The 25,292-nt window shown below is 41.4% G+C and overlaps 4 protein-coding genes and 1 pseudogene across 8 annotated transcripts in view; 1 reads left to right on the forward strand and 4 right to left on the reverse strand.

Moving 5' to 3' along the window:
- Window positions 1-18,067, reverse strand: part of LOC146466937 (uncharacterized) — a 31,609-nt gene extending 13,542 nt beyond the window's left edge. The window contains exon 1 of one of the 3 annotated variants that reach the window (XM_085126437.1): window positions 17,957-18,067. The gene's annotated coding sequence lies outside the window, so the exon portion shown is untranslated. Of the gene's footprint in view, window positions 1-14,193; window positions 14,326-16,297; window positions 16,393-17,956 lie in introns of those variants that run through there. The other 2 variants (XM_085126436.1, XM_085126438.1) reach the window with 2 other exon arrangements.
- LOC146466932 (uncharacterized) overlaps window positions 1-19,826 on the reverse strand; it is an 81,416-nt gene extending 61,590 nt beyond the window's left edge. Inside the window, exon 1 of the mRNA XM_085126430.1 lies at window positions 19,804-19,826. The gene's annotated coding sequence lies outside the window, so the exon portion shown is untranslated. The remainder of the gene's footprint in view (window positions 1-19,803) is intronic.
- On the reverse strand, window positions 2,873-18,077 carry LOC146466939 (uncharacterized). 3 transcript variants are annotated; one of them, XM_085126423.1, is made up of 3 exons: window positions 17,957-18,077; window positions 14,194-15,162; window positions 2,873-6,627 (listed from the first exon to the last, which is right to left on the reverse strand). In XM_085126423.1, exons 2-3 carry the CDS (start codon window positions 15,107-15,109, stop codon window positions 3,608-3,610), a joined length of 3,936 nt encoding a protein of 1,311 aa, XP_084982549.1. In that variant the 5' UTR covers window positions 15,110-15,162; window positions 17,957-18,077; the 3' UTR covers window positions 2,873-3,607. The 3 variants fall into 3 exon arrangements, with proteins under 3 accessions (XP_084982549.1, XP_084982550.1, XP_084982551.1); XM_085126424.1 differs by lacking the exon at window positions 17,957-18,077 and adding an exon at window positions 16,298-16,422; XM_085126425.1 differs by lacking the exon at window positions 17,957-18,077 and adding an exon at window positions 15,897-16,128.
- LOC146466940 (uncharacterized) lies at window positions 8,822-9,975 on the forward strand (annotated as a pseudogene).
- Window positions 19,827-21,176: 1,350 nt separating the features above from the next.
- Window positions 21,177-25,237, reverse strand: LOC146466941 (uncharacterized). Its single transcript, XM_085126426.1, has 2 exons — window positions 21,393-25,237; window positions 21,177-21,348 (listed from the first exon to the last, which is right to left on the reverse strand). Exon 1 carries the CDS (start codon window positions 24,897-24,899, stop codon window positions 21,780-21,782), a length of 3,120 nt encoding a protein of 1,039 aa, XP_084982552.1. The 5' UTR covers window positions 24,900-25,237; the 3' UTR covers window positions 21,177-21,348; window positions 21,393-21,779.
- Between the last annotated feature and the right edge of the window lie 55 nt (window positions 25,238-25,292).

A 25,292-nucleotide genomic window follows, 5' to 3' on the forward strand; every position in this document is an offset into this window, starting at 1 on the left:
GAAAATTCATTGTTTTTAATCCAAATCATAACATTTCTTTCCCACCCTTTCAACTGGCTTTAACGAAACACTGAATTAGTCTGGCAACGAAAGGTTGCCCCCTAAACAAATCCTTTCGTTTCTGTGTCCATCCGATGCACCATAGATACATGACCCAGTGGTAAGAGGGTGGAGCTGCCTTGTGGACACTTGTCGTCAGGTTTTCAAGTTCTGAGAACGAATACGTTACAAAAATACCTATTTCCTCCCAAAGTACATCATCACGCCGAATCGGCAGACAGCTTATAATATGTGAATGGTTGTACATGACCCGGCGTAGCCATGTCGAGGAGCTTTTACAGTGCTTTTATCAGACACTGAATGTAGTACTCGTCCGAGCACCCCTTCCACCATTAACTGTTTCGACTATTCTTCTAATTTAATTTAACGGTAACTGTGTGTATACACCTGTTTAAATAAAACGAAGTATGTTGCAACCCGTTGTTGCAGCGTCGGTGAAAATCAACCGAACTTAATAGCGTTACTATATACCAAAACCTTTTTCATCATATAAACTACCGACCCAAAGGTAGCTGTTAAGTCATCGGGTTAGTGGCTACCTTAAGGTCGGATTTTCTTAAGTATCAGTTAGCATACTAAACTTGGTGTTACTCACGCAAACAGATCACTTTCGGTCAGTATTTTTAATCATGTCAATGTTATACACATACAGAGCTGGTCAACTGCATCTTATAGAATTACACTATGTTGCATAAGTTGTCAAATGTCTTTTTGTCCGGGAAAGACCAAGGGAAATTAAAGCGTAGCAACATTCAAAATCATGTATTAGTACTTATTTGCCGGGATGACTGTTCGGACTCGTTGTCTGGGTTTGGTACCTTATATAAGCCTTTAATTGTTGTCCCAAAGGGAAGAGTGGTTTAGCCGCAGTATTTAATGAGTTGTAAGTGATCTAATATTTGGCGTATAAAAAAGCGGTGCAAAATGGAATGAAACGGTGATGAAGCGATGAAACGATGAAAGTGATGAAACGGTGATGAAGTACCGCCGACCGGTTAGCTCAGTTGATTGAGCATCGGACTACCGTGCGGGTGGTCGTGGGTTCAAACCCGGCCGGACCAACACTCAGGGTCTTTAAATAACTGAAGAGAAAGTGCTGCCTTTGTAATGACATCTGCAAATGGTTAGACTTTGTAGTCTTCTCGGATAAGGACGATAAACCGTAGGCCCCGTCTCACAACACTTCAATGTTCATAGCCCTGTGGGACGTTAAAGAACCCAGACACTAATCTCAAAGAGTAGGGCATGGAGTTCCCGGTGTGCTGGTCTGGTCTTTGTGCTGTTTCATGATTTCATGGGTTGGGTGGGTAGGATGAGGTCGCTGATGGACATATGCTGATGTAAACCGCATTTGAATATATATGAATAGAAAATGCGGTGTATAAATGCATTACCATTACCGTTAGAAACCTCCCTAGAAAACCTTTTCGTTTTCTCTTTCGATTTGACCTGTACATTATGTATATTTTACACAATGACAGTGAAAAACTCGCATTTTATTTGGGCTAGTGGAGTTTGTGATTAGAGTACCGAAGCATGTGATCAGAGTCTAGAGTCCAGTGACTGGTCAACAATGTTTTGCAAACTGTTTTGGTGAGTAGCGGAAAAACACAGGATGACGCAATGGTAAGAGAATTCAAAAAATGCCAGTTCTAAAAAAAGCTCTTTTTCCGAGAACTTAAACGGAAGCTAAATTAGCCTAACGTCGTCGAAGTGACAGACATTAATCACATTCCGCAAGTATTAATGCATCAAGCAAGAAATCTTTTATTAATAAATGACCCAGTGGGGCTACCATTCAGAAACCAATCTCTAGCTAGCATCATGAATCCTGAACGTGTCATTGTAATTAATTTGCCGAGATCTTAAAGCCGTGGCCAAACATCCTAACCGGCATTATTATACACACTACAACACGTCCAACATTTGGAAAGAACAGTTTACAAGTGCGACAGTTTGCCGGACATTTCAGCATTTTCTCACGCAATGCTGAAACCTCAAATCGCACGTTTAAACCAGCTGCGGTTTCAGTGCGATATCGTGGAAAGGTTTCCGCAAATTTGTATCAAGGTTCAAACATCTTCGAAAATCCTGCGATATCGTGGCGTTAAATCGCACTCAAGCCGCCGCTAGTCAGTATACATTCGAACTGAATCCGCAACTTGCGCGACAAAAATAGTACGGGTATACACGATGACACGTCACCTAACACCGACCACGAAAATTGTTAGTCTAACACCATACAGTTTGGATGGACTACTACACCTTCCAGCAACGGTGCATCACCAAATAGTGGACAACAATGTTGGAACGTTTAGCCTAAGCTTTTTAAAAGGTTTGTTTCGTATTACGGATTAATAGCCCTTTTCACGGTTAACTCTGCTCATTTGTATTGCATTGAAATCTAGCATGTATGTGAGGCAATTTCGGGCTATTTTGTAGTTTAGCCCGAAATTGCCTCGCATCCACGTTGGATAACATTGTATTGCAGATGAGAAAAATCAACCGTGAAAAAGGCTATTACAACTTGATTATAATCGAAGTATAACAAGAGCTCGTAGAGTGGAAAATTTACCAGCCAGAAAAAAGGCAACGCCTCCTGGCCCAATTCCACTGCCTTACAAGTCTTACAAAATTTCTCCAATCTTGGCTTTTTTACTGTGTTGTGGGATTGGTCTCACTTTTACGACCCTACACGAGACAAACCAATATCAGATTAGTCGTCACTTGATCCCACAATTTTCCTCTATTTTTAGACATCAAGTGACTATATGAACTAGACAATAAATGCATGCGCTTTGGCGGCAGAAACTTCAGCTATGTAACAGTAGTTTTGGTTTATCAGCTTGATTAGCTTTATAGTTTTTAAAAGTAATTAACCTTATTGTTAACTTAATGTCATGTCCTAGAAATTAATTGTTTAATGGCAATAAAGTATTGTTGTTGACGATTTAGGTCTCTAAACAATTGGTAGTTTCAAGAATAGCAGTTAGACCTTGATGTCCTTTGTAGAATTATGGGTTTCCAAATTATCAAAGGTTATAGGAACATTGCGTGGGCTGAAAGGAAGAAATATTCGACAAAATCTCAGTCTTCGCTGCCCAAAATTGTAAAAGATAAATAATCCGTCCACGTCTAATCGACATAGACACCTACTGTAACTAAGAAAGCTACTTATTAAAAAACATCTTTTGCAAAGGAAAATAACGGGCAATTTGAATTGCAGTCAAGAAGTGATTCGCGTGTAAAAGAATTTCACTCACTAATAGGAACGCAAATCAAAGCAGGAAATGTCTTGGCAATGTACAATCAATGTTTCGCTCAGATAAAACAAACAAATCAGTTCTTTGGCGAGGTACTTTGCGTTCTTCTTTTGACATCCCATTTTAGTTCCAATTCTAGTTTTCTTTCGTACCTTCGGTAATTTTTCACGCGCAGTTCCCGTTCCGCGGCGGTTCTCCGCAAAAGAAAACAAAATTTTAAGCGGAAAGGTTTTCTGCAAGTCTTTCGCCATGGATTATAGACGGAAATGCCTGCATCCTAAATCTCACTGACGAGGGTACTGCTTCTCTGGAAACCTTTCTGGATAACGATTTAGAACTTCTCGGATGAAATGTTTGTTGCCTAAGCGCTCAATGTCTCGATTGCCGTCATTAAGTCTGAAACACATATCTAGTCCTTTCTTAAGCGATGCTTCCATTTGGTCCAGTAATTCTTCTTTAATCGATGCTTCCAGATCCTGTTCATTTACCTCTTTATGGTACAAGAAAGCCTGTTCGGTATACACCATGACTTTCCACCTATGATCTTTGTCTAACTCTCTCTCAGCAACGAGTTCTGCTTTTTCAAGCAACTTCTTTGCTTCTCTAAGGTTACCTTTTTGCATCTGACAAACGCCATAGTTTTTTAGAGTAAGGATGCTTTCCTTTTGGTCATTCATTCCCAGTTTTTCCATCATTTCCATTGCCGTTTCGTAACACTCTAGAGATTTATCCAACCTGTCATCTTTCTTCTCCGCAAACCAAATGAAGTCCGCAATGTCTTTAAGGCACTGAGCAGTCATGAAATGATCACCAAGGCGTTCCTTAAAGAGGGTAAGAGCTTGCTTGAAGTTTGTGCTTGCCTCGTCGTTTTCCTTCCGGCGTTTCGCATTTCTACCAGCAAATAACAAGGTTGCTGCAGTTTCGGGATGGTCAGGAAGTTTCTTCTCGCAGATTTTCAGTGCTCTGTGGTACAAGTTTTTGGGTCTTTGATCCCCAAATACGTTCGCCTCTGAAATAAAACGGGCTTGACTATGGAGGTAGACCACTTGCGACAGAGCGTTTGTCTCAAATTCAGTATCATTTTCTGAATAGAGCTGACTGGCCTTCTTCATGTTATCGTTGTACTTTTCTGTCTCACCTTTTTTTCTCATTTCATGTCCAAGTAGGCACAAAAGTTCCACTTCGTGCACTGGCTGGTTGACTGACTTGGAATACTTTAACAGCCTCTCCAAGAACTGAACATAAAACTGCGGCTGAATGCACTTTTCTATGAACATACACTTTTGGGGAAGATCATGAAGGATCTTTTGGCAACCGTCTACGATCTTCTGGTCCTGGTCTTCCATTCCTTTAGAGTACACTTGAAGGAAATGTTCGAAGTTGTGTCTGTCCAAACTGAAAGAATCGATAGCTGCTTTACAGGTGTCTTTGCCCCAGAACCTCTGTGCATTTTCATCAAGACGAGACATGAAGTATACACAGGCTAGTTTTTCTCCTTCAACTAAAAGTTGAGAATTGTTACTTTGACTAATCTTCTTTGCAAAAGCACGGATAAGTGGATGCAACTGATATCTACGGGAATGTGTCTGTTCAACAAGCGATTTGTTCTTCAAAGAACGCAAGGTAGAAATAGGCAGGGTCCCGGGATCCGAGTAGGTTCTTAAGACGGCCTCTGCAGCATCAACGTCAAGTGATCCCGGAAATATGGACATAACAACCAACGCGTCTTGTTCAGCTTTTGTCAAGAGGTCAAAAGACGCCTTTATCGCCATTTGGAATGATTCACCATCATCTTGCAGAATGGTCATGGGCTCCTGCTCAAGGTGTTTAATGAGCTTCTCTTCGGTGTAGTCTGAAAGGAGAGACCCAACGATGCAAAGGGCCAAAGGGACACAACCGCATAGATCAACTATCTTCTGTGTCTTGCAAAGCTTCTTTCTGATCTCTTCATCATTGACGCGAGAAATGAGTATTTTGTTCGCCTCTTCGGGTGATAACGGATCAAGTCTTACATCTTTTGATGGCAGATCCGGATCTTGAAATGTTTTTCTGGAAGTAATCACAAACGTCACCTTCTGCTTCGATAGGCCTCTCATCGTACAGAGTAGTCTTAAGAACGATTTTCGATCTTCCGACTCAAGGACACCATCTGCATTATCAACAACAAATGTGACTTCCTTTTGGATCTGCTGACTCCATTCTTTGAGCCACTGATCTGGTTTCTCTGGTAATTGTGTGGGGATCTTGCCACATGAGTGAATCATCTCGGTGGCTACCTCGGTGAACGTTTTCTTTGTTATAAGACTGCAAAATATTACAGTTTTCTGGTTTTCTGGTTTGGCCAGCTCGTGAGCCACTGCTTTTGCCACAGTTGTTTTTCCAAATCCTGGTCCCCCGGTTATCAGCACAACGGAGACGGCTTCGCTTTGGATGTATTCTTGGACTTGCTTTAACTCTTTGGAGCGACCGATTATACCTTCGTCTGGTATTTTATCTGGAAGATAGCTGCAAAGCTCACCGTTGAGCTCATCCTCATCCTGTTGTTGAGATTTCCGCCACCGTTCGACTTGTTTCTCGACCGTTCGACGAGTATCGTGATCGATAGGATCGTTCTTGAGGCTTTGAATCCTTTTTCGGTAGACGTCAACTTCTATTGCCTCTAAGGACAAAGATATTTTGTTCCACTTGTCTTCGAATTCGGTATTAGGAATGCCGGTGGAATGACTATGGCACAGCTCGTTTCTGAAGCACTTAATCCTGGTGATGTTTGCTTGTAAGCTTTCGTCGTCCTCGGCAGGCATCTTGTGCCATCCTGTCATAGGCACCGGTAGATTGCAAAGTTCTCGTATCAACAAATGCAACAGCGTTATGTCAAATGTTTCAGAGTCTGGTGGGTCACCCGAAGAAGGAAATAACTTTTCCCACTGATCATCGAAAATTTCACGTTTGGACTTTAAATACTGTAGCTTTCGAAGATTCGTCTGCAGCACGTCCCCCAGTGTTTTGGGAGGAGAAATGCAGGAATGAAGAAACCTTCTGAGAACGTACGTTCCTCTATCGATTATTAATCGAGCCAGTCTTGTGCCATTCGTTTTTTCTTCCGTTACACAATAGACGGAGGATCCGATTGCCATAGTTGTCTTGCCGAATCCTGGTCCACCAGTGAACAGAACAGCGTCAAGAGTTTCAGTTTGAACAGCCCCCAATACTGGCTGTATCTCTTCTTCGCTACCGATAACGCTCTCAATTTCCCGAGGAGGGCGGTCTGAGTTAGAAGATTTACTCGTACTTTCCACTGCCATCCCTTAAAACAAATTAAATATGTTTAGTATATCCCTTGTTTATAGTAAATGCAAGATTTACTATAAGCATATTCGAAAGGTACACTTTCTGTACGATTTGACGTGTACTTGTTACAGTGATAACAATTTAGGACTTCATGGCAGATACTATATTCAGTATTCCTCATTAACAGCTACTGTGTTTTGAACAAAAGAAAGAATGCCACGACTTTTTCATTAGGAAAACGAAAATTCGCAAGAAGGAGCAACCATTGCTAGTGATATGTGGAGCGAGTTAAAGCGCGTTTCTATTCCAGTGTTCAACGGTGACAAGAAAACTTACGAAGGATGGAAAACAGCTTTCATGGCATGTATTGATCAAACACAAGCGACACCTGAATATAAGCTGGTGCAACTTCGACAACATCTATCTGGTAAAACTCTTAAGGCGGTAGAAACGTTAGGACATTCAGTAGCGGCTTACGAAGCAGATAAGGAGAGGCAAGAGGGAAAAGCTGGAGGTCAGAGAAGAAAAATTGCCCTTCATTTAGAAGAGTTGGAGGCCATTAAGTCCTTTCGCCCTGGCAACACAAGAGATTTAGAGAGGTTTGCAGATTTGTTGGACGTACTTGTAGTTAATCTCAAAGAAGCCAATGGACACGAAGAACTGGGCAAAGGAACATTATATGTCAGTCTGTGCAAAAAGTTGAACGAGTCAAAGTTAGCCCACTATCATCACGGTAATAATGGGGTTGACAGGCCTGCGCGACTCTCACGTGCGTGTTTTAGCCTTTAAATCAGAGTTTTGCCCTCACGGGTATATCTTTTAGAGAACACCCTTTTCGCTATGAAATGAGCGGTGTCCCCTGTAAATTTTCTTTTGGCGCTGGATTTTCTTCTTATTAAATGCCATTGATGATTCGGAGGATTTGCGCGATAGACACTGAACAAAGCCATGTGCTTAACTGTCGCATGTTTTGTTTTTTGATCTCAAACGTCATTTTGACCTCTTGTTGACTGTGTTTAGCGACTGTCGTTCTTATGCCGTTTGTGGCATTTAGTTTAGGCTTGGTATGGCTCATTTCAGTGCGTCTGGTGACAGTATAGCCTCTCTTTTTATCGTTGAAAGGATAGCATTTGAACCGTGTAATAACTATTCATTATCTTGCAACTTTGTCAGATTGCCGGGCCGGCTATTTGCTTTTGTCGCAAAATGTTGTGCTTCTTGTCACGGTTATTTGTCACTTGATCCTTTCTTTAGCATTGTAGCTTCTTTGAAAGCTATGTAATGCGTTAAATTGAGGGCTAAAGGCCGCTTTAGTTACGGCTGTGTTTTTGTTATCGCTCCGCTCCGCTCTGTAACTGTGAGGTTTGTACAATAGGCCAAAGTTCAAATACTGGCTTCGGAGACCATTCGGGGAGTTAAAACAGCAAACAAGAGTTTCGAGCACAAACGAAATCGTAAGGATAGCGAGAAGTCGACGTTCTTTAGTCGAGATCAGAAAACGAAAAACCACAGAAAAACAGGACACACGTCGCGCCCTTATAAAGTACGTTATGGACCGAATGGAGTTTGGCGATACGAGAAGTTCAAAGCCATGAGTATTCAAGAGAGATGGGATGCCGCCAAGCGTCTTCACTCGTGTTTCCATCGCCTAGGAGGGGACCATTTTGGCTAAACGTGTGTCAGAACCATAATAATTGCAAGTTCAAGCACAACGGATTACTGCACACCCACAGGAATCAACAAGATAGAATTGAGCAGATAGGAGAAAGAAGTAGTCAGCTGATGTCAGATCAGAACGTACCGAGTGGTGAACAACAAATTGAGTGTCGAGTCGACGTCTGAAAGAAAACCGTTGGTCGTTTCACTCCCTCAGGATTCCGCTGACCATCACACAGAGAGATCCTACACTACGACGGTAGCAGAACATGCAGATGTACGAGTTCTAACATTGAGAACATTTCCTGTGATCGTAAAGAATGGTAGTCGAAAACTCAAAGTAAATGCCTTATTGGACAAAGCCGCTACGAAGACACATATTAATGCAGACGTAGCAGCGGAACTTGGGCTCCAAGGACGGTCACAGAAAGTCATCGTTAACGTCTTGAATGGACAAAGTGCGACTTTCGAGACGATGCCAGTTAAAGTTGAGCTTGGATGGTAGCGTGAAAACAGCTATCAATGCATTTACTGCCGAGCGGGTGACTGGAAACATGAAAGGAATCACCTGGGGAGCGTATGCCCCAAAGTAGACTCACCTGAAGGACATAAAATTCCAATTCCAGGACCACGCACTTTGGTGGACGTACTTATCGGAGTCGATTACGCTGAGTTTCATTATTCGTTCAAGGACGTTGGAGGAAGATCGGGCGAGCCAGTGGCAAGACTTACGCCTTTGGGGTGTGTGTGTGTCGGATCTCCTAGTGGTCTAAAAGGCAACGACTTGCAAACGAGTTTCACACATACTTACCTTGTTCGAGAACATAGGCAAAACTCAAGTTTTGAAGTTGAAGTTGAAGCTTCTGGGACGCTTTTAAGCGCAAATCCTGAATTTCGGCGACAAGTAGGCACTAGAGAAAGTTGAGAAGTCCATCAAGTACGTGAATGGAAGATATCAAGTGGCGATTCCACGGAAAGATGACGAACCTGGACTGCCAGACAATAACGAGATGCTGGTGCGTCGGTTGTTTAACACTGAAAAGAGGTTGCGGAACATCCCAAAGGTTGGAGAAACGTACTCCAAATGCACCAGTCAGTACCTTAAGGAAGGATACATTCGAAAGATAGATCCAGCTGAGAGCGGACCATCAAAAAAGTCAGTTGGTACTTGCCTCATTTCCCTGTTGTAAGGCCTGATAGAACTATGACGAAAACTCCTATTGTATTCGATGCTTCCGCCAAGTGTGAGAGAGTCTCCTTGAATGTCACCATTCTCCTAGGACGAAAGCTGCAGACAGACTTAAACGATGTATTGCTACGTTTTTGCAAACATCCCGTGGCGTTATTTTGTGACATTGCTGAAATGTACTTGAGAATTGAAGTTGCACCAAAAGACCGACCATATCTGCGCTTCCTGTGGAGATCACTAAAAAAAGAGAAGGAGCCTGAAGAATTTGAATTCAGTCGCATGGTGTTTACAGTCAATTCATCGCCATTTCAAGTTCTGTTTGTGGCCCAAGCGAACGCCGAGAAGCACAAGGGCGAATTTCCAATGACAACTGAGACTGTGCTGAAATTTACTTACATTTACGATAGTATGGACTCCGTGGCGGACGATAACCAGGCCTTGGAACTGTACAGCCAATTAGACAAGCTTTGGTCAAGAGCAGGAATGCGAGCTCGAAAGTGGTTGTCAAATTCATCGTAGCTTCTCGAAAAGATTCCAGTTGAAGACAGGACGTCTGAACTCCATCTTGACAATAGTGGAGTACCAATGGTGAAGGCAATGGGAGTCGCCTAGTTACCAGATGAAGACGTGTTTACATCCAAGACAAATCCTCCAGAGGAAGGGTTGGAACTTACAAAACGAAGTTTCCTAAAAAAGATTGCGAAGTTGTTTGATCCAGTTGGTTTCTTAGCAGCGTTCCTCATTCGTGCAAAAGTTCTACTGCAAGAGATGTGGGCTGCTGGACTCGACTGGGACGACCCTTTTCAAGGATATTTGGCTAGAAGAGCTCGAACATAGTTCAGTGAGTTAGAGGGGATTTACCGGAAATGACAGTTCCGAGGTGTCTGCGCTTAGGACGAGGACGTGGAACTGCTTTCAGGAACACTGCATACATTTGTTGATGCATCGCAGGATGCGTATAGAGCTGTCGTCTTCTCAAGAGTATGCTATAAGCGTGGGTTGGTATCTAGAAGGCTAGTGACTGCTAAGAAAAGAGTCGCGCCCCTCTCCACGACAAGTAGTCCCAGATTGGTACTGATGGCAGCAGTTCTCGGGTTAAGAATGTTCGATTCTGTTCCTAAAGCCTTAGACAGTGCCTTGAAACAAGTTACCTTCTGGTCTGATAGCATGTAAGAATCGAGAGCTGCATTTCAGCGACCACTTGGTCGAACTTCTGATATTTCGTCTGAAGATGTCCTTGGATTAACTATTTACGAAAATCATATTTTAAAGTTCCAAGGTATTTTATTTTTTGAGAAAATTGCAAGAGTTTGAAATGCGGCCGAGGTACGGTCACGGGCCGATGAAAACCGCGAAAATTTAAGTTAAAGGACGATATCAGCGAATACCCACATCAGCGAAGTGAACAGTTACAGTTGTTCAGTGTCACACTGGCTTATTGATTTATACCGTCGCTGCTAAAAACGAACACTCAAAACAACACGACACGAACAAAGTCACACGTTTTTCTCCATTTAACTGATCGACTGCTTCATTTAAGAAGATAAAGGAGCTGTAAAGTTTGATTTGCACTACTTTTTCCTGCGACATCGAAATGGTATGTAAATTTGTTGCACATGTTTCGTAGGCTAATTGACCGGAATAAATATATTATTTTAGGGCAGAATAGGAAAGAAATCTGGGATCGAAAAACATTGAATGGCTGTCTTCAGTCAGTCTGATTAGTTTTAGGGCCCAATATGTGATGTTTGGAAATATTCACGGGTTCCAAATGTCAAGTGTTTGTGAATCGGTTCTGATCTAATTCTTGACGCGAATTGTGAGCCGCAAGTATCGCACGCCTATTTGAACTTACTTGAGTGGGAAAGAGTTTGAATCAGAGCTTGAAACTTGGAAAAAATAAATGTTCTTTTCTTCGTCTTTCTAGATATGAGATTTAATTTAGATAAAATTACATAACAGACACACTTTTATTTTAATGAAAATAAGCATTAGTTTCAAGGCCATTTTGAGTAGTGTACACAAATCTGTATGCCTTAGAAAGCAGCCAGCGAGTTTGGAATGTTTATTGTATTAATGATCTTGTGAGATGATTGGTCTAGGTTTGTGTAAGGTTTTAAGTTCATTGGGTTATTTTACACCGTGAACGGGGCTTCGTCCTTTGACCTAAATTTTCGCGGTTTTCATCAGCCCGTCACCTTGGCCGCATTTCAAACTCTTGCAATTTTCTCAAAAAATAAAATACCTTGGAACTTTAAGATATGATTTTCGAAAATAGTTAATCCAAGGGTATCTTCAGGCGAAATATAAGAAGTTCGACCAAGTGGTCGCTGAAATGCAGATTCCGATTCTTACTGGCAGCCGCTCTTAAAACCATAAGAGCTAGCTAACTGCGAGAAGTGGTGGAATGGTCCTGACGTCCTTGGAAAAGACGAGTCTGGATGGCCGATAAATCGTGTCAACGTAGATCAGGAAACGAAAGCAATGGAAATCAAGAGGAATGACGGAGAATCACCCCAAACAAGAAAATGATTATGCCGAGGAACGAAAAACGATTTCACTAAAGGAGGATAATCATTTATGGCGTTTGAATCCAAATCGGTTTTCAAGTTGACAAAAGTTTATCAGAGGTCAAGCATGGGTATATCGTTTCAGGTGAAATTGAGGACGCAGAAATTCAAGGGATTAAAAGCGCACAACAAGAAGCTTTTCTCGACGAGTACACAACGCTTCTTCACCAAAGAGAGTTACCAAAGAACAGCAAATTGCTTGGATTAAAACCCAAGACTTGACGAAGAGGGCCAGATCAGGAATGAAGATCGACTGAGATATGCAGGGTTCTTACCAGAAGACGCTCGATTTCCTATCATCCTGCCCCGCAAGAATCAAGTGACAAAGCTAATTGTCAAGCATTATCACGAGAAAGGGAAGCATGCAAGTGGGACTAATCAGACATTGGCGGCTTCATCAACCCGGTTTTGGATAAAAACTGGACGAGAAAAAATCAGAAAACGGGAGAAGAAGTGTAATGTGTGTCGAAGACGAAAAGCTAAAGCAGCGAAGCAAGTTATGGCCCCTCTACCACAGATAAGACTTAGATTATCACTGCGAGTATTTGCCCAAACGGCAGTAGACTTCGGAGGCCCTTTTATCACCATCCAAGGCAGAGGAACACGGAGAAATGTTATTTGTGTGTTCTTCACCTGTCTCGCAACAAGAGCAGTTCATCTGGAGATGGCCTATGGTCTTGATACGGATTCGTTCTTGAATTCCTTTTACAGAATGGCCAATCGGAGAGGTCTTCCCCGAGAAATGTTATCTGACAATGGTGGAAATCTCGTTAAACCAAACAAAGAGCTGAGACAACTGGTTGAAGTGCTTGACCAAGACAGAATCAGAGCCTCGACAGCGAATCTGGGATTTACCTGGCACTTCAATCTTCCAGAAGCACCGCAGTTTGGTGGCGTACATGAATCAATGATCAAGGCAGCGAAACGAGCTGTGTATGCAATTTAGACATGCAACGTAGACATTATTGACTAAGAATTAATGACCGCATTTACTGGAGCAAAGGCGCTTTTGAATTCAAGTCCTTTAACATATCAGTCTGCAAGTCCCGATGATGACGTATCATTAACACTGAACCATTTTTTAATTGGTCAAATTGGTGGACAATTTGCCCAACCGTCAGTGGACGAGACCAACTCCAGCCCAAAGAAAAGATGGAGAAGAGTGCAAGAATTAGTTAGACACTTCTGGCACAGATGGCTGCGTGAGTAGCTTCCAAGTCTAAATGTCAGGAGAAAGTGGACTGAAGACAAACAAGATCTTCAAGTTGGGAACGTAGTTTTAGTAATTTCACCCAACACACCACGAGGTCACTGGCCATTCAGAGGAGTGATCGAAGTTTACCCTGGCCAAGATGGCCATGTTCGAGTCGCGAAAGTTCAAGTTGACAAGACCCAGATCACAAGGTCTATTTCAAAGTCATGTCAATAAGTTATGTTCGTTGATATGCTACCTCATATCAAGGGGGGGTGGTATGGACAAAAGAAAGACCAAGACTTTTTCATTAGGAACTAAATTGTGTTGTTTTTTTTGCCCGAGGGACATGCAAAATAATTCTGTCACGTAGATCGCTATAAATTTCTTCATGTTTTGTAGTCGGAACAGAACTCAGTGTTCTACGTATGTGTCTTGTAAGTGTAGTACGAGTTTTTTTTTTTGGTATATTCGAAGTGCAGCTTGACGGACAATTAATACATATCCTGTGCGTAGTGGAGTCTCGTGGACATACATTTTGTACATGAAAAATTCCAAAAAATATTCACTTTCGTTACATACATAAAACGTGTGCCAACGTGGGTTGAGCTAAACTTTGGTGGTTTCTCGCTTTGAGGAGTGTTTTAGTTTTCCAGTTTACTTTGCTCCATAAAAGGCAGCATTTATTAAATTTGGATCCGAGAGCTAGCAAGCTTTTACGTGGCTTGCACGTGACATGCATAGTTAGAGTTACAGAAAGCAGAGACGGTCTAAAGAGTTTTAAAATGCTTTTTAAAATATGGGTACAGTTATCGTTAAAGGCATAATTTTGTTCAATCATTATTATTATTATTATTATTATTATTATTATTATTATTATTATTATTATCATTATTATTATTATTTGCTGTCTGCAGTAGCGCAACAACTAGTATGGGAAGTATTACTGTTGTTTGCGAACTATTGTTGACTTACCTGAATTTGCTATCAAAATCTGTTTTCCCTCCAAGTAGTCCTTCTCAGAAATAAAGGTTTTCAGCTTCACCTCAGTTACGCCAAGTTTCTCCAGGACCTCAGCTGATATGAGCGTTTCCTGGGCAACTTGATTGAGATGGCCGCTCTGGTAATCTTCCCACAAATCTTCAAGGATCTGCAGTAAGCCGCATTCAACAGTTATCAACAAACTCCCCTGAGCAAAGCGGCGAACGGTAACTTTCAGTTTATATCTCAAGTATTGGAAAAACATGTGCAAAGTTTTTCTGTACGACAACACGACATTCCAGAAATTTGGAGATCCACCTGCTGCTTGAAATGCGGTGATAGCGATGGAAACTTCTGCTGTGAGGTCATCCTGTAGCAATGTGTCAATGCTCTTCCTCCACTCATTTCTTTTCTCCTGGCTGATGCTTGCAGCAATTCTCAGTAAGGCATCGCTGATGTCTCCCCAAAGATCAACAAATTCGGCATCAGATATCTCCATGGTCGTGCTGTGGGCATAAACTTCATTACGATAGTATTTTACTCGTGCTAAATCTGCTTCAAGACTGTGGTCTGTGCTGCGTGGTAGGCTGTCCCATCCGGTGGCAGGAGGGGTTAGGTTGCAGATTGTTCGGAGCAGTCTAAAAGTGAGAATGATGTCAAAGTCGGTAGACTTGCCGTACTGACCTTCCGATGGATACAAGCAATTCCACATCTTTCTGGTAAGTTGAGCGTCTCCCAGCAGCGTCTTTACTCTAGAGCTACCAAGCGTTGTGGGAAGGTTGACTGGAGAATGAAATGAGTCAAACTTTTCTCTTAAAATTATTCCACCACCGCATACCAGAAGCCTTGTTAAGCGGTGAAAATTTACTTTTTCCTTCGTTGACCGTAAAGCTTCGTCTGCAGACGCCATGGAGTTTGGTGACTTCTCTGGTTAATACCAAGATCGGCATAAACGCTTTCCCCCTAAAAAAGTTAAAACGAATAAGTTAGGTTCTTGTTCTAATTCATAAGGCTTTGTTAGAAACAGCTAGGATAATGAGTCCCATAAAGAATGTCAACCCTGAAATAAACAAGGTTAAAAAAACCATGTTGCAAAAGTTATCGACCTGTTAACGTTGTAAGACTTAAGACGGTTGAGGCTGGTAAAAGAATCACACCGAAGTTCAAAGCTTTTGCAAAAGCAAGATACTGCTACAGACACGAATCAATCAATCCCCAACCAAAATCCGCCAAAGCGTCCACTGTTTTACAATGGTGCGCGCATTGATTGTGCCGGTAAACAGGTTGTCAGTGACGATCTCGCCGATTGGCTTAAATACATGCACCATAAGACTATGTCGTAATGGTAAAATGGCCCAAAATTTAAGTAGCTTTAATGTCCATACGCCTGGGAGGAAGTGGCAAACGGCACACCTCTCCGGCAGGATTTTTGCTCTTCAGAACGTTCACCTAATTATAGTTGATCCAGTGCAGGTGGCTAATTGTCAAAACTGTAAATCGAATTGTATAGATTAAAACTGTTTTTGAACCATGTAGATGCAAATCAGTTTGAGTCTATCTCTATAATATGAATAATATATTTCAAGAGGTTTTCTTCTATGGTAGGTTCTAAACTATAGTTTCAATCATTGCATCGCATCGAGTATCAAAGGGTAAAATACTATTTTCTGAAGAATTTGCCACAAAGAAGCATTTACCTTGCAATGATTCTGTGATGTTTTTGAACTTGAACTATCCAGAATTATATGGCGCAGTGGTAAATGCAATATAACAGGATTTAGCAGGACCGTCTTCTTTATTTGGAGCATCGACGATGTTCGCTAGTCATAAGCCCCAGTTAATGCTTTTTTAGTCCGCAAGTGGTTCCATTGAGATAAAATTGACTGACTATTTATATGATGTGACAGGAATTAACAACGTACTGAAAATTGAATAAGGTTTGGCTTTTCTCTGATAATATCGATGTGTGATCGCTCCCAACAGTAGCATGTTTGCGTATAAGACAACTCAAGTTGACAATAAGGAGCACAAATACCTCTAAAACCCAAGAAAGGGTGATTTAAAGCAACTGAATAATCCCATCCAATTCAGCACTCACCTAGATAATTTCAACTAGTGATTACCAGCGCCAGTTTCGGTCATCAAATGGCAAACTGTGGTAAAGGACGCCTTGTAATGGTGCGGCACACCTTTAAACAATAAAACACCTGCTAATGGTTTCCAAGAAATGTTTCTGTTTCGTCTGGGATGAAGAGTTAAATTAGCATCAGGGCACAATGCTTCAGCCAATCACGGCCTTGTTGACCACGATTGTCGTTGTTAACCCATGACGTAAGGTCTGTTTATTTACATTCATTTCTGTTCGGTAACTTGTCTTCTGCTTTATGTCTCGCATTTCCTTTCTTGGTTCTGATATTCATTCCTCTTTCCTCTTATATTCGGTTATCTTTTCTAAAAGTACAAAACTTGGCTTACCTGAGTTACCGACAAATCAAGACCAATTACGTTTTTCTCTGGGGCGTGTTCCAGAAAGATCTCCAGAGCATGAACAACAAAACGATTCTGGGAAAACAGACAATCCAAACGTTTCTCCGAAACGCAACAGTACATGAAGTGTTTTGTTTCTACCTCTCATACTTCACAGCATCTGTCAGTCAGTAATGTGTCCACCTAATTAATTTGTCTGAAATTGATATGCTTCATTGTATAGAACTGAACAACGGAGAAGTCAACTGATCTCTTTACCAAGACTTAAAGCATTGGGTTCCTTTCCCTCCTCTCACTGGTGGTGGAGAATATAAAAACAAGCAAATGTTGTTATATGATGTATGGAGATGAAATTAGAAAGGTCCTTTTTCGCTTTTAGTCGGACACGTTGAGTAGACCTTCAATTTACACTTCAGCACGTTCACCTAATGGTAGTTGAGACAGTGCAGGTGGTTTATTGTCTAAACTGTAAATGCAATATAGCAGGCTTTAGCAGGACCGTCTTCTTTCTTCGGAGCATCGACGATGTTCGCTAGTCATAAGCCCCAATTAATGCTTTTTTAGTCCGCAAGTGGTTCCATTGAGATAAAATTGACTGACTATTTATATGATGTGGCAGGAATTAACAACGTACTGAAAATTGAATACGGTTTGGCTTTTCTCTGATAATATTGATGCGCGATCGCTCGAAACAGTGGCATGTTTGCAATATAAGACAACTCAAGTTAACAATTAAGAGCCAAAATTCCTCTAAAGCCCAAGAAAGGGTGATTTAAAGCAACTGAATAATCCCATCCAATTCAGCACTCACCATGTTCAACAACATGACCGCAGGGGATGGTTTCGAAAACCGCAAATTACATTTTTAGCTGTCTCTCAGTGTTAATTTCCCCGCAAAGTTTCTTTAAAGACGAAACTTCAGCTGCTTTTATCTCTCTTAATACAAATTCCTTAAACTACAAATCTGTGAACAGACTTCATTTGTGACAAACTGAAGTCAATTGATTCTAAAAGGGTCACTCTAGCCTCCGCTTCCACCGAATAAAACCACAACCTACTTTGTACATGTCTATATGATTTGAGAGCAACTAACGACACACTAAAAATTACGGACGGATCGGTCGTTTTCTGAAAATATCGACACGTGATCACTCCAAACGGTGGCATTGTTTGCATAGAAGACAACTTGACAGTAAAGAGCAAAAGTGCCTTTAAACGCAAGGGTGATTCCAAGCGACCGAATAATTTCATGAAGCAATTCAGCACTCACCTAGCTTGGTATTATCAGCTGTTGTAACACGATTGCCAGGCTAGTTTCAGTCATCAAAGCGCAAACTATACAAAATTACACCTTGTACTGCTCAGGAAAATCTCAAGTCAGTAAACACCGGTGACCAGTTTCCGAGAAATATTTCTTTTCCGCTTGGAATTACGAATCAAATTAGCAGCAGGGGGCAATGCTTCAATCAATCACGCTTTTGTTGATCACGATATCATTGTAGTTTTTAAACGATGAGGTAAGGATGGTTTCTTGTCAATATGTTTTTTTTGTGTGTCTCGACACATTCAGTTTTCTTCGACGCTTTTCTTGTTCTAACCGGATACATGTGAATTCTTTTTTCCCTTATATTTCTTTCAAACACCTTTACGTACAAACCTTGACTGAGTTAGCTGAGTAACAGACAAGCAAAGTCCACCGACCGTGTACTTCCCTGAAGCGTTTTTATTATAAATATTTGCTGCATGAATAACAAAAAGATTCTAGGAAAGCACAAATCAAAACAACGCTTCATTCTCGGAAGCGAATCAGTGTTTCATGTGCCAATGGGTTTCTAATGTATATACTTGTTTCGATTCTTCCTTTCCTCCGGCAGCAAAATGAAATTTCTGTCAATGCATAAGTTTTCGATAATGTGTTCACCTAAGTAGTCGGTCTGAGAGCCGATTCAAACGTCGAACTGTTCATTGAACCTAGTGCAAATTAGGAAACTGAACAATATCTCTGCTCATGTCAGGGGCACCCAACAGATCGTTTCGGTAAATTATCTGTTCGGAAGACCCTTAATCCCGTACAATTTTCTTAAGGGCATTTTCACCTCAAACTTTCGTGATATGGGAAATTTAAGGCCTACAGTAAAAAATCACAACGAAACCACTACGCGTTTTACCAATGCAAGATACTGCTACAGACACGAATCAATTAATCGCCCACCAAAATCCTCCAAAGCGTGCACTGTTTTACAATGGGGCTCGCACAGATTGCGTCGGTAAACAGGTTGTCAGTGACGATCTCGACGATTCCCTTAAATCCTACTGTAAGTAATAAACCGTACTAGACATGCACCATAAGGCAATGTCGTAATGGTAAAGTAGCCCAAAATTTAAGTAGTGTTAGAGTCCATAGACCTGGAAGGGGGTGGAAAACCGCGCACACTCCCGGCGGGTGTTTTGCTCTTTAGCACGTTCACCTAATGGTAGTTGAGCCAGTGCAGGTGGTTTATTGTCTAAACTGTAAATCAAATTGTATAGATTAAAACTGTTTTTGATCCATGTAGATGCAAATCAGTTTGAGTCTATCTCTATAATATTAATAATATATTTCAATAGGTTTTCTTCTATGGTAGGTTCTAAACTATAGTTTCAATCATTGCATCGCATCGAGTATCAAAGGGTAAAATACTATTTTCTGAAGAATTTGCCACAAAGAAGCATTTACCTTGCAATGATTCTGTGATGTTTTTGAACTTGAACTATCCAGAATTATATGGCGCAGTGGTAAATGGAATATAACAGGATTTAGCACAACCGTCTTCTTTGTTCGGAGGATCGACGATGTTCGCTAGTCATAAGCCCTAATTAATGCTTTTTTAGTCCGCAAGAGGTTCCTTTGAGATAAAAACGACTGACTATTTATATGATGTGACAGGAATTAACAACGTACTGAAAATTGAATACGGTTTGGGTTTTCTCTGATAATATTGATGCGCAAACGCTCAAAACAGTGGCATGTTTGCGTATAAGACAACTCAAGTTGGCAATTAAGAGCAAAAATTCCTCTAAAACCCAAGTAAGGGTGATTTAAAACAACTGAATAATCCCATCCGATTCAGCACTCACCTAGATAATTTCAACTAGTGACTACCAGCGCCAGTTTCGGTCGTCAAAATGCAAACTGTGCTAAAGGACGCCTTGTAATGGTGAGGAACACCTTTAAACAATAAAACACCTGCTAATGGTTTCCAAGAAATGTTTCTGTTTCGTTTGAAATGAAGAGTTAAATTAGCATCAGGGCACAATGCTTCAATCAATCATGGTTTTGTTGATCACGATTGTCTTTGTTAACCCATGACGCAAGGTCTGTTTATTTACATTCATTTCTGTTCGGAAACTTGTCTTCTGCTTTATGTCTCGCATTTCCTTGCTTGGTTCTGATATTCATTCCTCTTTTCTCTTATATTCGGTTATCTTTTTTAAAAGTACAAAACTTGGCTTAGCTGAGTTACCGACAAATCAAGACCAATTACGTTTTTCTCTGGGGCGTGTTCCAGAAAGATCTCCAGAGCATGAATTACAAAAAGATCCTGGGAAAACAGACAATTAAAACGTTTCTCCGAAAGCGCATCAGTACATGAAGGGTATTATTTCTACCTCCCCTACTTCACAGCATCTGTCAGTCAGTAATATGTTCTCCTAATTAATTGGTCTGAAATTTATATGCTTCATTGTATAGAACTGATCAACGGAGAAGTCAACTAATCTCTTTACCAAGACAAAGCATTGGGTTCCTTTCCGTCCTCTCACTATAACTTGAAGGATATAAAGACAAGCTTATGTTTTTATATGATGTATGGAGATGAAATTAAAAAAGTCCTTTTTTGCTTTCGGTTTTCGATGGGTAGACCTGCGATTTAAACTGTTCCACATTTTGGCAAAGCTCTTTTTCCCGGAAAAGACGACAGGAAATGAAGCCGTAGGAACATTAAAAAAATAAATAAATAAATAACATGATGCTGTCGGGATAACTGTTCGGATTCATTTCCCGGGATGGGTTCCTTATATAAGCCATAGGGTCATTTGCAATCGCTTTAGGCTGAAAAGAGTACAGGGGGCGCTTACCATGACCGCGGAAAACCTAATTCCGGTAGGAAAACCAAATGATTGGCGTCTTTTCATTTGGAACGTTGTGAAATTATGGGCTTCCGGTAGAAGTGATGCGCTTTTACCCCCCCCCCCCCCCCCCTCCTTGGGATTACAAAATTGGTGCTGATACATTTTGCACGTTATCTATCAGCTTAAATCATTTCATATTTATCCCGAAATTTCCAACCGGGTGGTGAGCACCCCAGATTTCAACCTCAGTATTTTGGTCTGGCGTCTGAAAAGGGGAAGGATTTTAGTAGTTGAGTCGGAATTTAGTCGGAAATAGGGTCAAGGTTATGACGATCGGGCGGGACATCCCAGCCAAAACTTTAAGGAGTACACCAAGTAAGGAGAGTTCTTTGTTTGTAATTATATTCTCTGTACCGAGGGATTTTTATTTCAGCGCATATTTACAACGTCGTCGGGGTAACAAAAAGTGATTGTAGGGACTCGACCCTAGCATTAAGTGATCACGTAAGACAGTTTACATGGAGATAGGATCATCCTCCTAGGAGGGGTACTCTTATAGAAGGGCCAAAAGATATCCCAATTTACATGAAAAGAACTGTCACAAGGGCTATCTTGCCGATGAAATCGGTGGTAGCCTGGATTGCAGCGTTCATGAAGGACAAAAGGGCTTGAAATCCACACCATTAATAGGAAGGTAGGGTGACTCTACCTCTCATGTAAACAACACCGCAAAATATAATAGAGGTTACCCTTGTAGAAGGGACACCCTTACACCATGTCAACAGGCTGTCAGAAATCGATTCATTTCATTATTGTTGGAGCTACTTCAAAGATGCTAAAAACTGGCATGATATAAAATTACGTTGCATCATTAAGACAGAGGGGAACGGATCATCTTCGCAGTCTTTCATTGTGTCTAATATAGGCTCGGCTACAATAGAACCGAATGAGCCAGGAAATAAGGAAATAATTACATCATGGGATTAACGAGGAAATGTATCCTTTGGGAAATCTTTTCTATGACGTTCTAGAAATTCCAAGACATCAGTGCTGTTCCACAATTTTCTTGGTTTCATTTTCCTGTTGTACAGCATCCTAAGTCCATCTTTCATCGACCTTTTGGCTTCTTCTATCCTCGCAACTTTTTCGTTTAAAAGTCCTAGTTGAATCTTGATTGTGACTTTCCACATGTAGTTTGATTCCAACTCTCTGTCAGCCAAAACGTATGCTCTTTCGAGGTGATCCATAGCCTCCAAAACTTTTTCTCTTCTCATAAGAAACATTCCATAGTCTTTCATTGTTCTAATACTTTCATTGTTGCTTTCCGCTTTAAGTCGCTGCAACATTTCAATAGCATCTTTGTAAAAAGTAGATGCCTTGTCCAGATTGTCCTCTGTCTCTTCAACCTTTGCAATGTCTTCGTGTAACACGGCTAGTTGTGTCTTGATCATGACCTTCCACAGGTGATCTGGTTCTAACTCTGTCTCAGCGACATTGTATGCCCTTAGGATGTATTCCTTTGCTTCTTGATGGTTTCCCCTCTTCGCAGCACAACGTCCATAGTTCTTAAGTATATGGATATTTTCCTTGTGTTTTTCCATTCCTAACTGCTCCATCATTTCCAAAGCCTCTTTGTAATTCATTGATGCTTTTTCTAGATTTTCCTTAGTTTCTTTACCCAGAAAAAGGTCCCCACTTTCCTTTAAAGCGCGAACAGTCATAAAATGTCTGCCAAGGTGCTCTTGAAAAAGTTTTCCTGCTTCTTGAAACCTTTGCTCGGCTTCAGATGGTTTTCGCATACGCCTTGCAAATCGTCCTGCAAATAAAAGTGTTGCAGCAGTTTCTGGATGATCAACCCCCAACTTTTCGTTGCATACTTTCAAAGCAGTTTGATTCAGCTCCCATGGTTGTCCGCCCTCAGCTAGATCTCCTTCCTTGTTAAGCCAGTCTGCATAACTATTAATAACGAACACCTCTGAAATTGCGTTGGTGGCAAATTCAGAGGAATTTTCTGAATGAAGTGTTTTGGCCTCTTCTATATAACCTTTGTACTTAACTTTTTGGCCTACCTTTCTCATTTCATGCCCAAGAAGGCACATCATTTCCACTACGGGAACGTGTTGAAAGCCTGCTTCTTTGAACGACTCTAACAGACGTTCCAATAACTGAACATAAAACCTAGGTGAAAGGCACATTTCTAAATACATGCAGGTCTGGAGAGAATCTTGAAGAAAAAGTTTGCGACTGTCAGCGATCCCCGGATCATGCTTCTCCATTCCTTCAGCAAAGACATGAAGGAAATATTCAAAATTGTCCCTGTCCTTGCTGAAAGACTCGATGGATGCACGACAGGTGTTCTTGCTCCAGTACATCTTTGAATTTTGATTAACGCGAAACATAAAGTGCGCACGGGCCAGTTTCTTCCCCCTATCTAAGAGAGAGGCTTCTGACATTTTTTTAGAAATCTCCTTCGTAAAGGCGCGGACAAGTGGATGCAACTGATATCTGCGAGAACGTGGCTGTTCTATCAGAGACCTGTTCTTCAAGCATCGCAAGATCGAGATTGGCAAGGCTCCAGTATCTGAAGATGCTCTTATAACGGCTTCAGCAGCATTGCAATCAAATGATGCCGGAAACACGGACAAAAGAACCAAGGCATCTTGTTCAGATTTACTTAAAAAGTCAAAAGAAGTTTTGATCGCCGTTTGGAATGATACATCTTCGTCTTCCAGAACAAACATGGGTTCTTCCTCAAGGTGTTTAATAAGGCTCTCCTCGGTGTAATCTGCAAGTAGTGAACCCACAATGCATAGCGCCAAAGGGACATAACCACAAAGAGCAGCTATCTTCTCTGTCTTGCAAAGCTTCTTTCGGATCTCCTCATCACTGACTCGCGAGACAAGGATTCTCTCCCCCTCTTCCGGTGATAATGGTTGAAGTGTAACGTCTCTCAATGACAAAATATTTGAATCTTGCAATTTTTTTCTAGAAGTGATCACAAATGTCACTTTCTGGGTCGACAGCTTTCTTATGGCGCTTAAGGTGTCTAAGAACGACCTTCTATCTTCAGACTCCAGGACACCATCTGCATTGTCGAGGACAAATGTGACTTCCGTTTGAATCTGTTTGCTCCATTCTTTAAGCCATTGTTCCGGATTCTCTGGCAGCTCTGTTTTGCCACACGAGAGTATCATTTCAGTGGCTACTTCATTGAATGTTTTCTTTGAAAGAAGACTGCAAAACAACACAGTTTTTCCGTTTTCTGGTCTCGTTAACTCGTGAGCGACAGCCATAGCCACAGTTGTTTTTCCAAATCCTGGTCCTCCAGATATCACCACAACCGAGACAGCTTCGTTTTGGAGGTATTCTTTCACTTGGTGGATCTCTTGTGAACGACCAAACATACGATCCTCAGGTAGTTTGTCTGGAAGATAGCTGCAAACTTCACTAATGCGCTCATCGTTTTCTTGTTGTTGCAAGTACCGCCACTGTTCCACTTCTTCCTCCACCGCTTGACGAGTATCATGGTCGATAGGATCATTCTTGAGCCTCTGGATTGTCTTCTCGTACACTTCAAGCTCGATTACCTTTAAAGACGAAGATATTTTGTTCCACTTGTCTTCAAATTCACTATTAGAAATGCCGGTGGAATGACTGTGGCACAGTTCGTTTCTGAAGCATTTGATTCTAGTAATGCATGCTGGTAAGCTCTCGTCGTCGTCGGCAGGCATCGTGTGCCATCCTGTTATAGGCGCCGGTAAATTGCAAAGTTCTCGGATCAACAAATGCAACAGCGTAATGTCAAATGTTTCAGCGTCTGGTGGGTCACCCGAAGAAGGAAATAACTTTTTCCACTGATGATCGAAAATCACACGTTTGGACTTTAAATACTGCAGCTTTCGAAGATTCGTCTGCAGCACGCCCCCCAGTGTTTTGGGAGGAAAAATGTAGGAATGAAGAAACCTTCTGAGAACGTATGTTCCGTTATCGATTATTAATCGAGCCAGCCTTGTGCCATTCGTTTTTTCTTCCGTTACATCATAGACGGAGGATCCCGTTGCAGCTGCAGATGATGATGATGATGATGATGAAGAAGATGCCATTTTAGTTTGGCGGATGCGTCAGTAGAAGCGGCTGGATTTCCTTTTGTCTGACAAAGAGTTACAGCTTTAACACGCTTCTATAAAGGCCGATCAACGCCTCAGCGATTATCACAAGCAAGTGTCGCTTAACGGCCTGATAACTGACAAGGTAACGAAGATTGTGCCATTTGTAACCAGAATTAAAGGTTTTGAGACACTGTCGATGAGAAGACCTTAACTCCTATGCTCTGTTCCAGTTTGTAAGAAATGTTTTGCTTTTCTCGGAAAAGCGGATTTAGTTGCGTCAGTGGTCAATGCTTTGATCAGTCACGAGTTACTGTATTGATAATCGGTGCCGAATTTAGATGATGATGTAATGTCTTCGCTTTTGTGTTTTTAGTAATCTGTCCTTTA

This window comes from Pavona decussata, unplaced genomic scaffold (assembly GCF_977016875.1).
Source record: "Pavona decussata unplaced genomic scaffold, jaPavDecu1.1 SCAFFOLD_140, whole genome shotgun sequence".
NCBI classification, from domain to species: Eukaryota; Metazoa; Cnidaria; class Anthozoa; order Scleractinia; family Agariciidae; genus Pavona; species Pavona decussata.

Excerpts from the sequence above, each read along its gene's own strand:
- LOC146466939 (XM_085126423.1), bottom strand. The coding sequence starts at position 15,109 with ATGGCGTCTGCAGACGAAGCTTTACGGTCAACGAAGGAAAAAGTAAAT. Across the intron at positions 6,628-14,193 it reads GATTTTGATAGCAAATTCAG|GGATGGCAGTGGAAAGTACG; the intron begins GTAAGTCAACAA and ends ATTTGTTTTAAG.
- LOC146466941 (XM_085126426.1), bottom strand. The coding sequence starts at position 24,899 with ATGGCATCTTCTTCATCATCATCATCATCATCATCTGCAGCTGCAACG.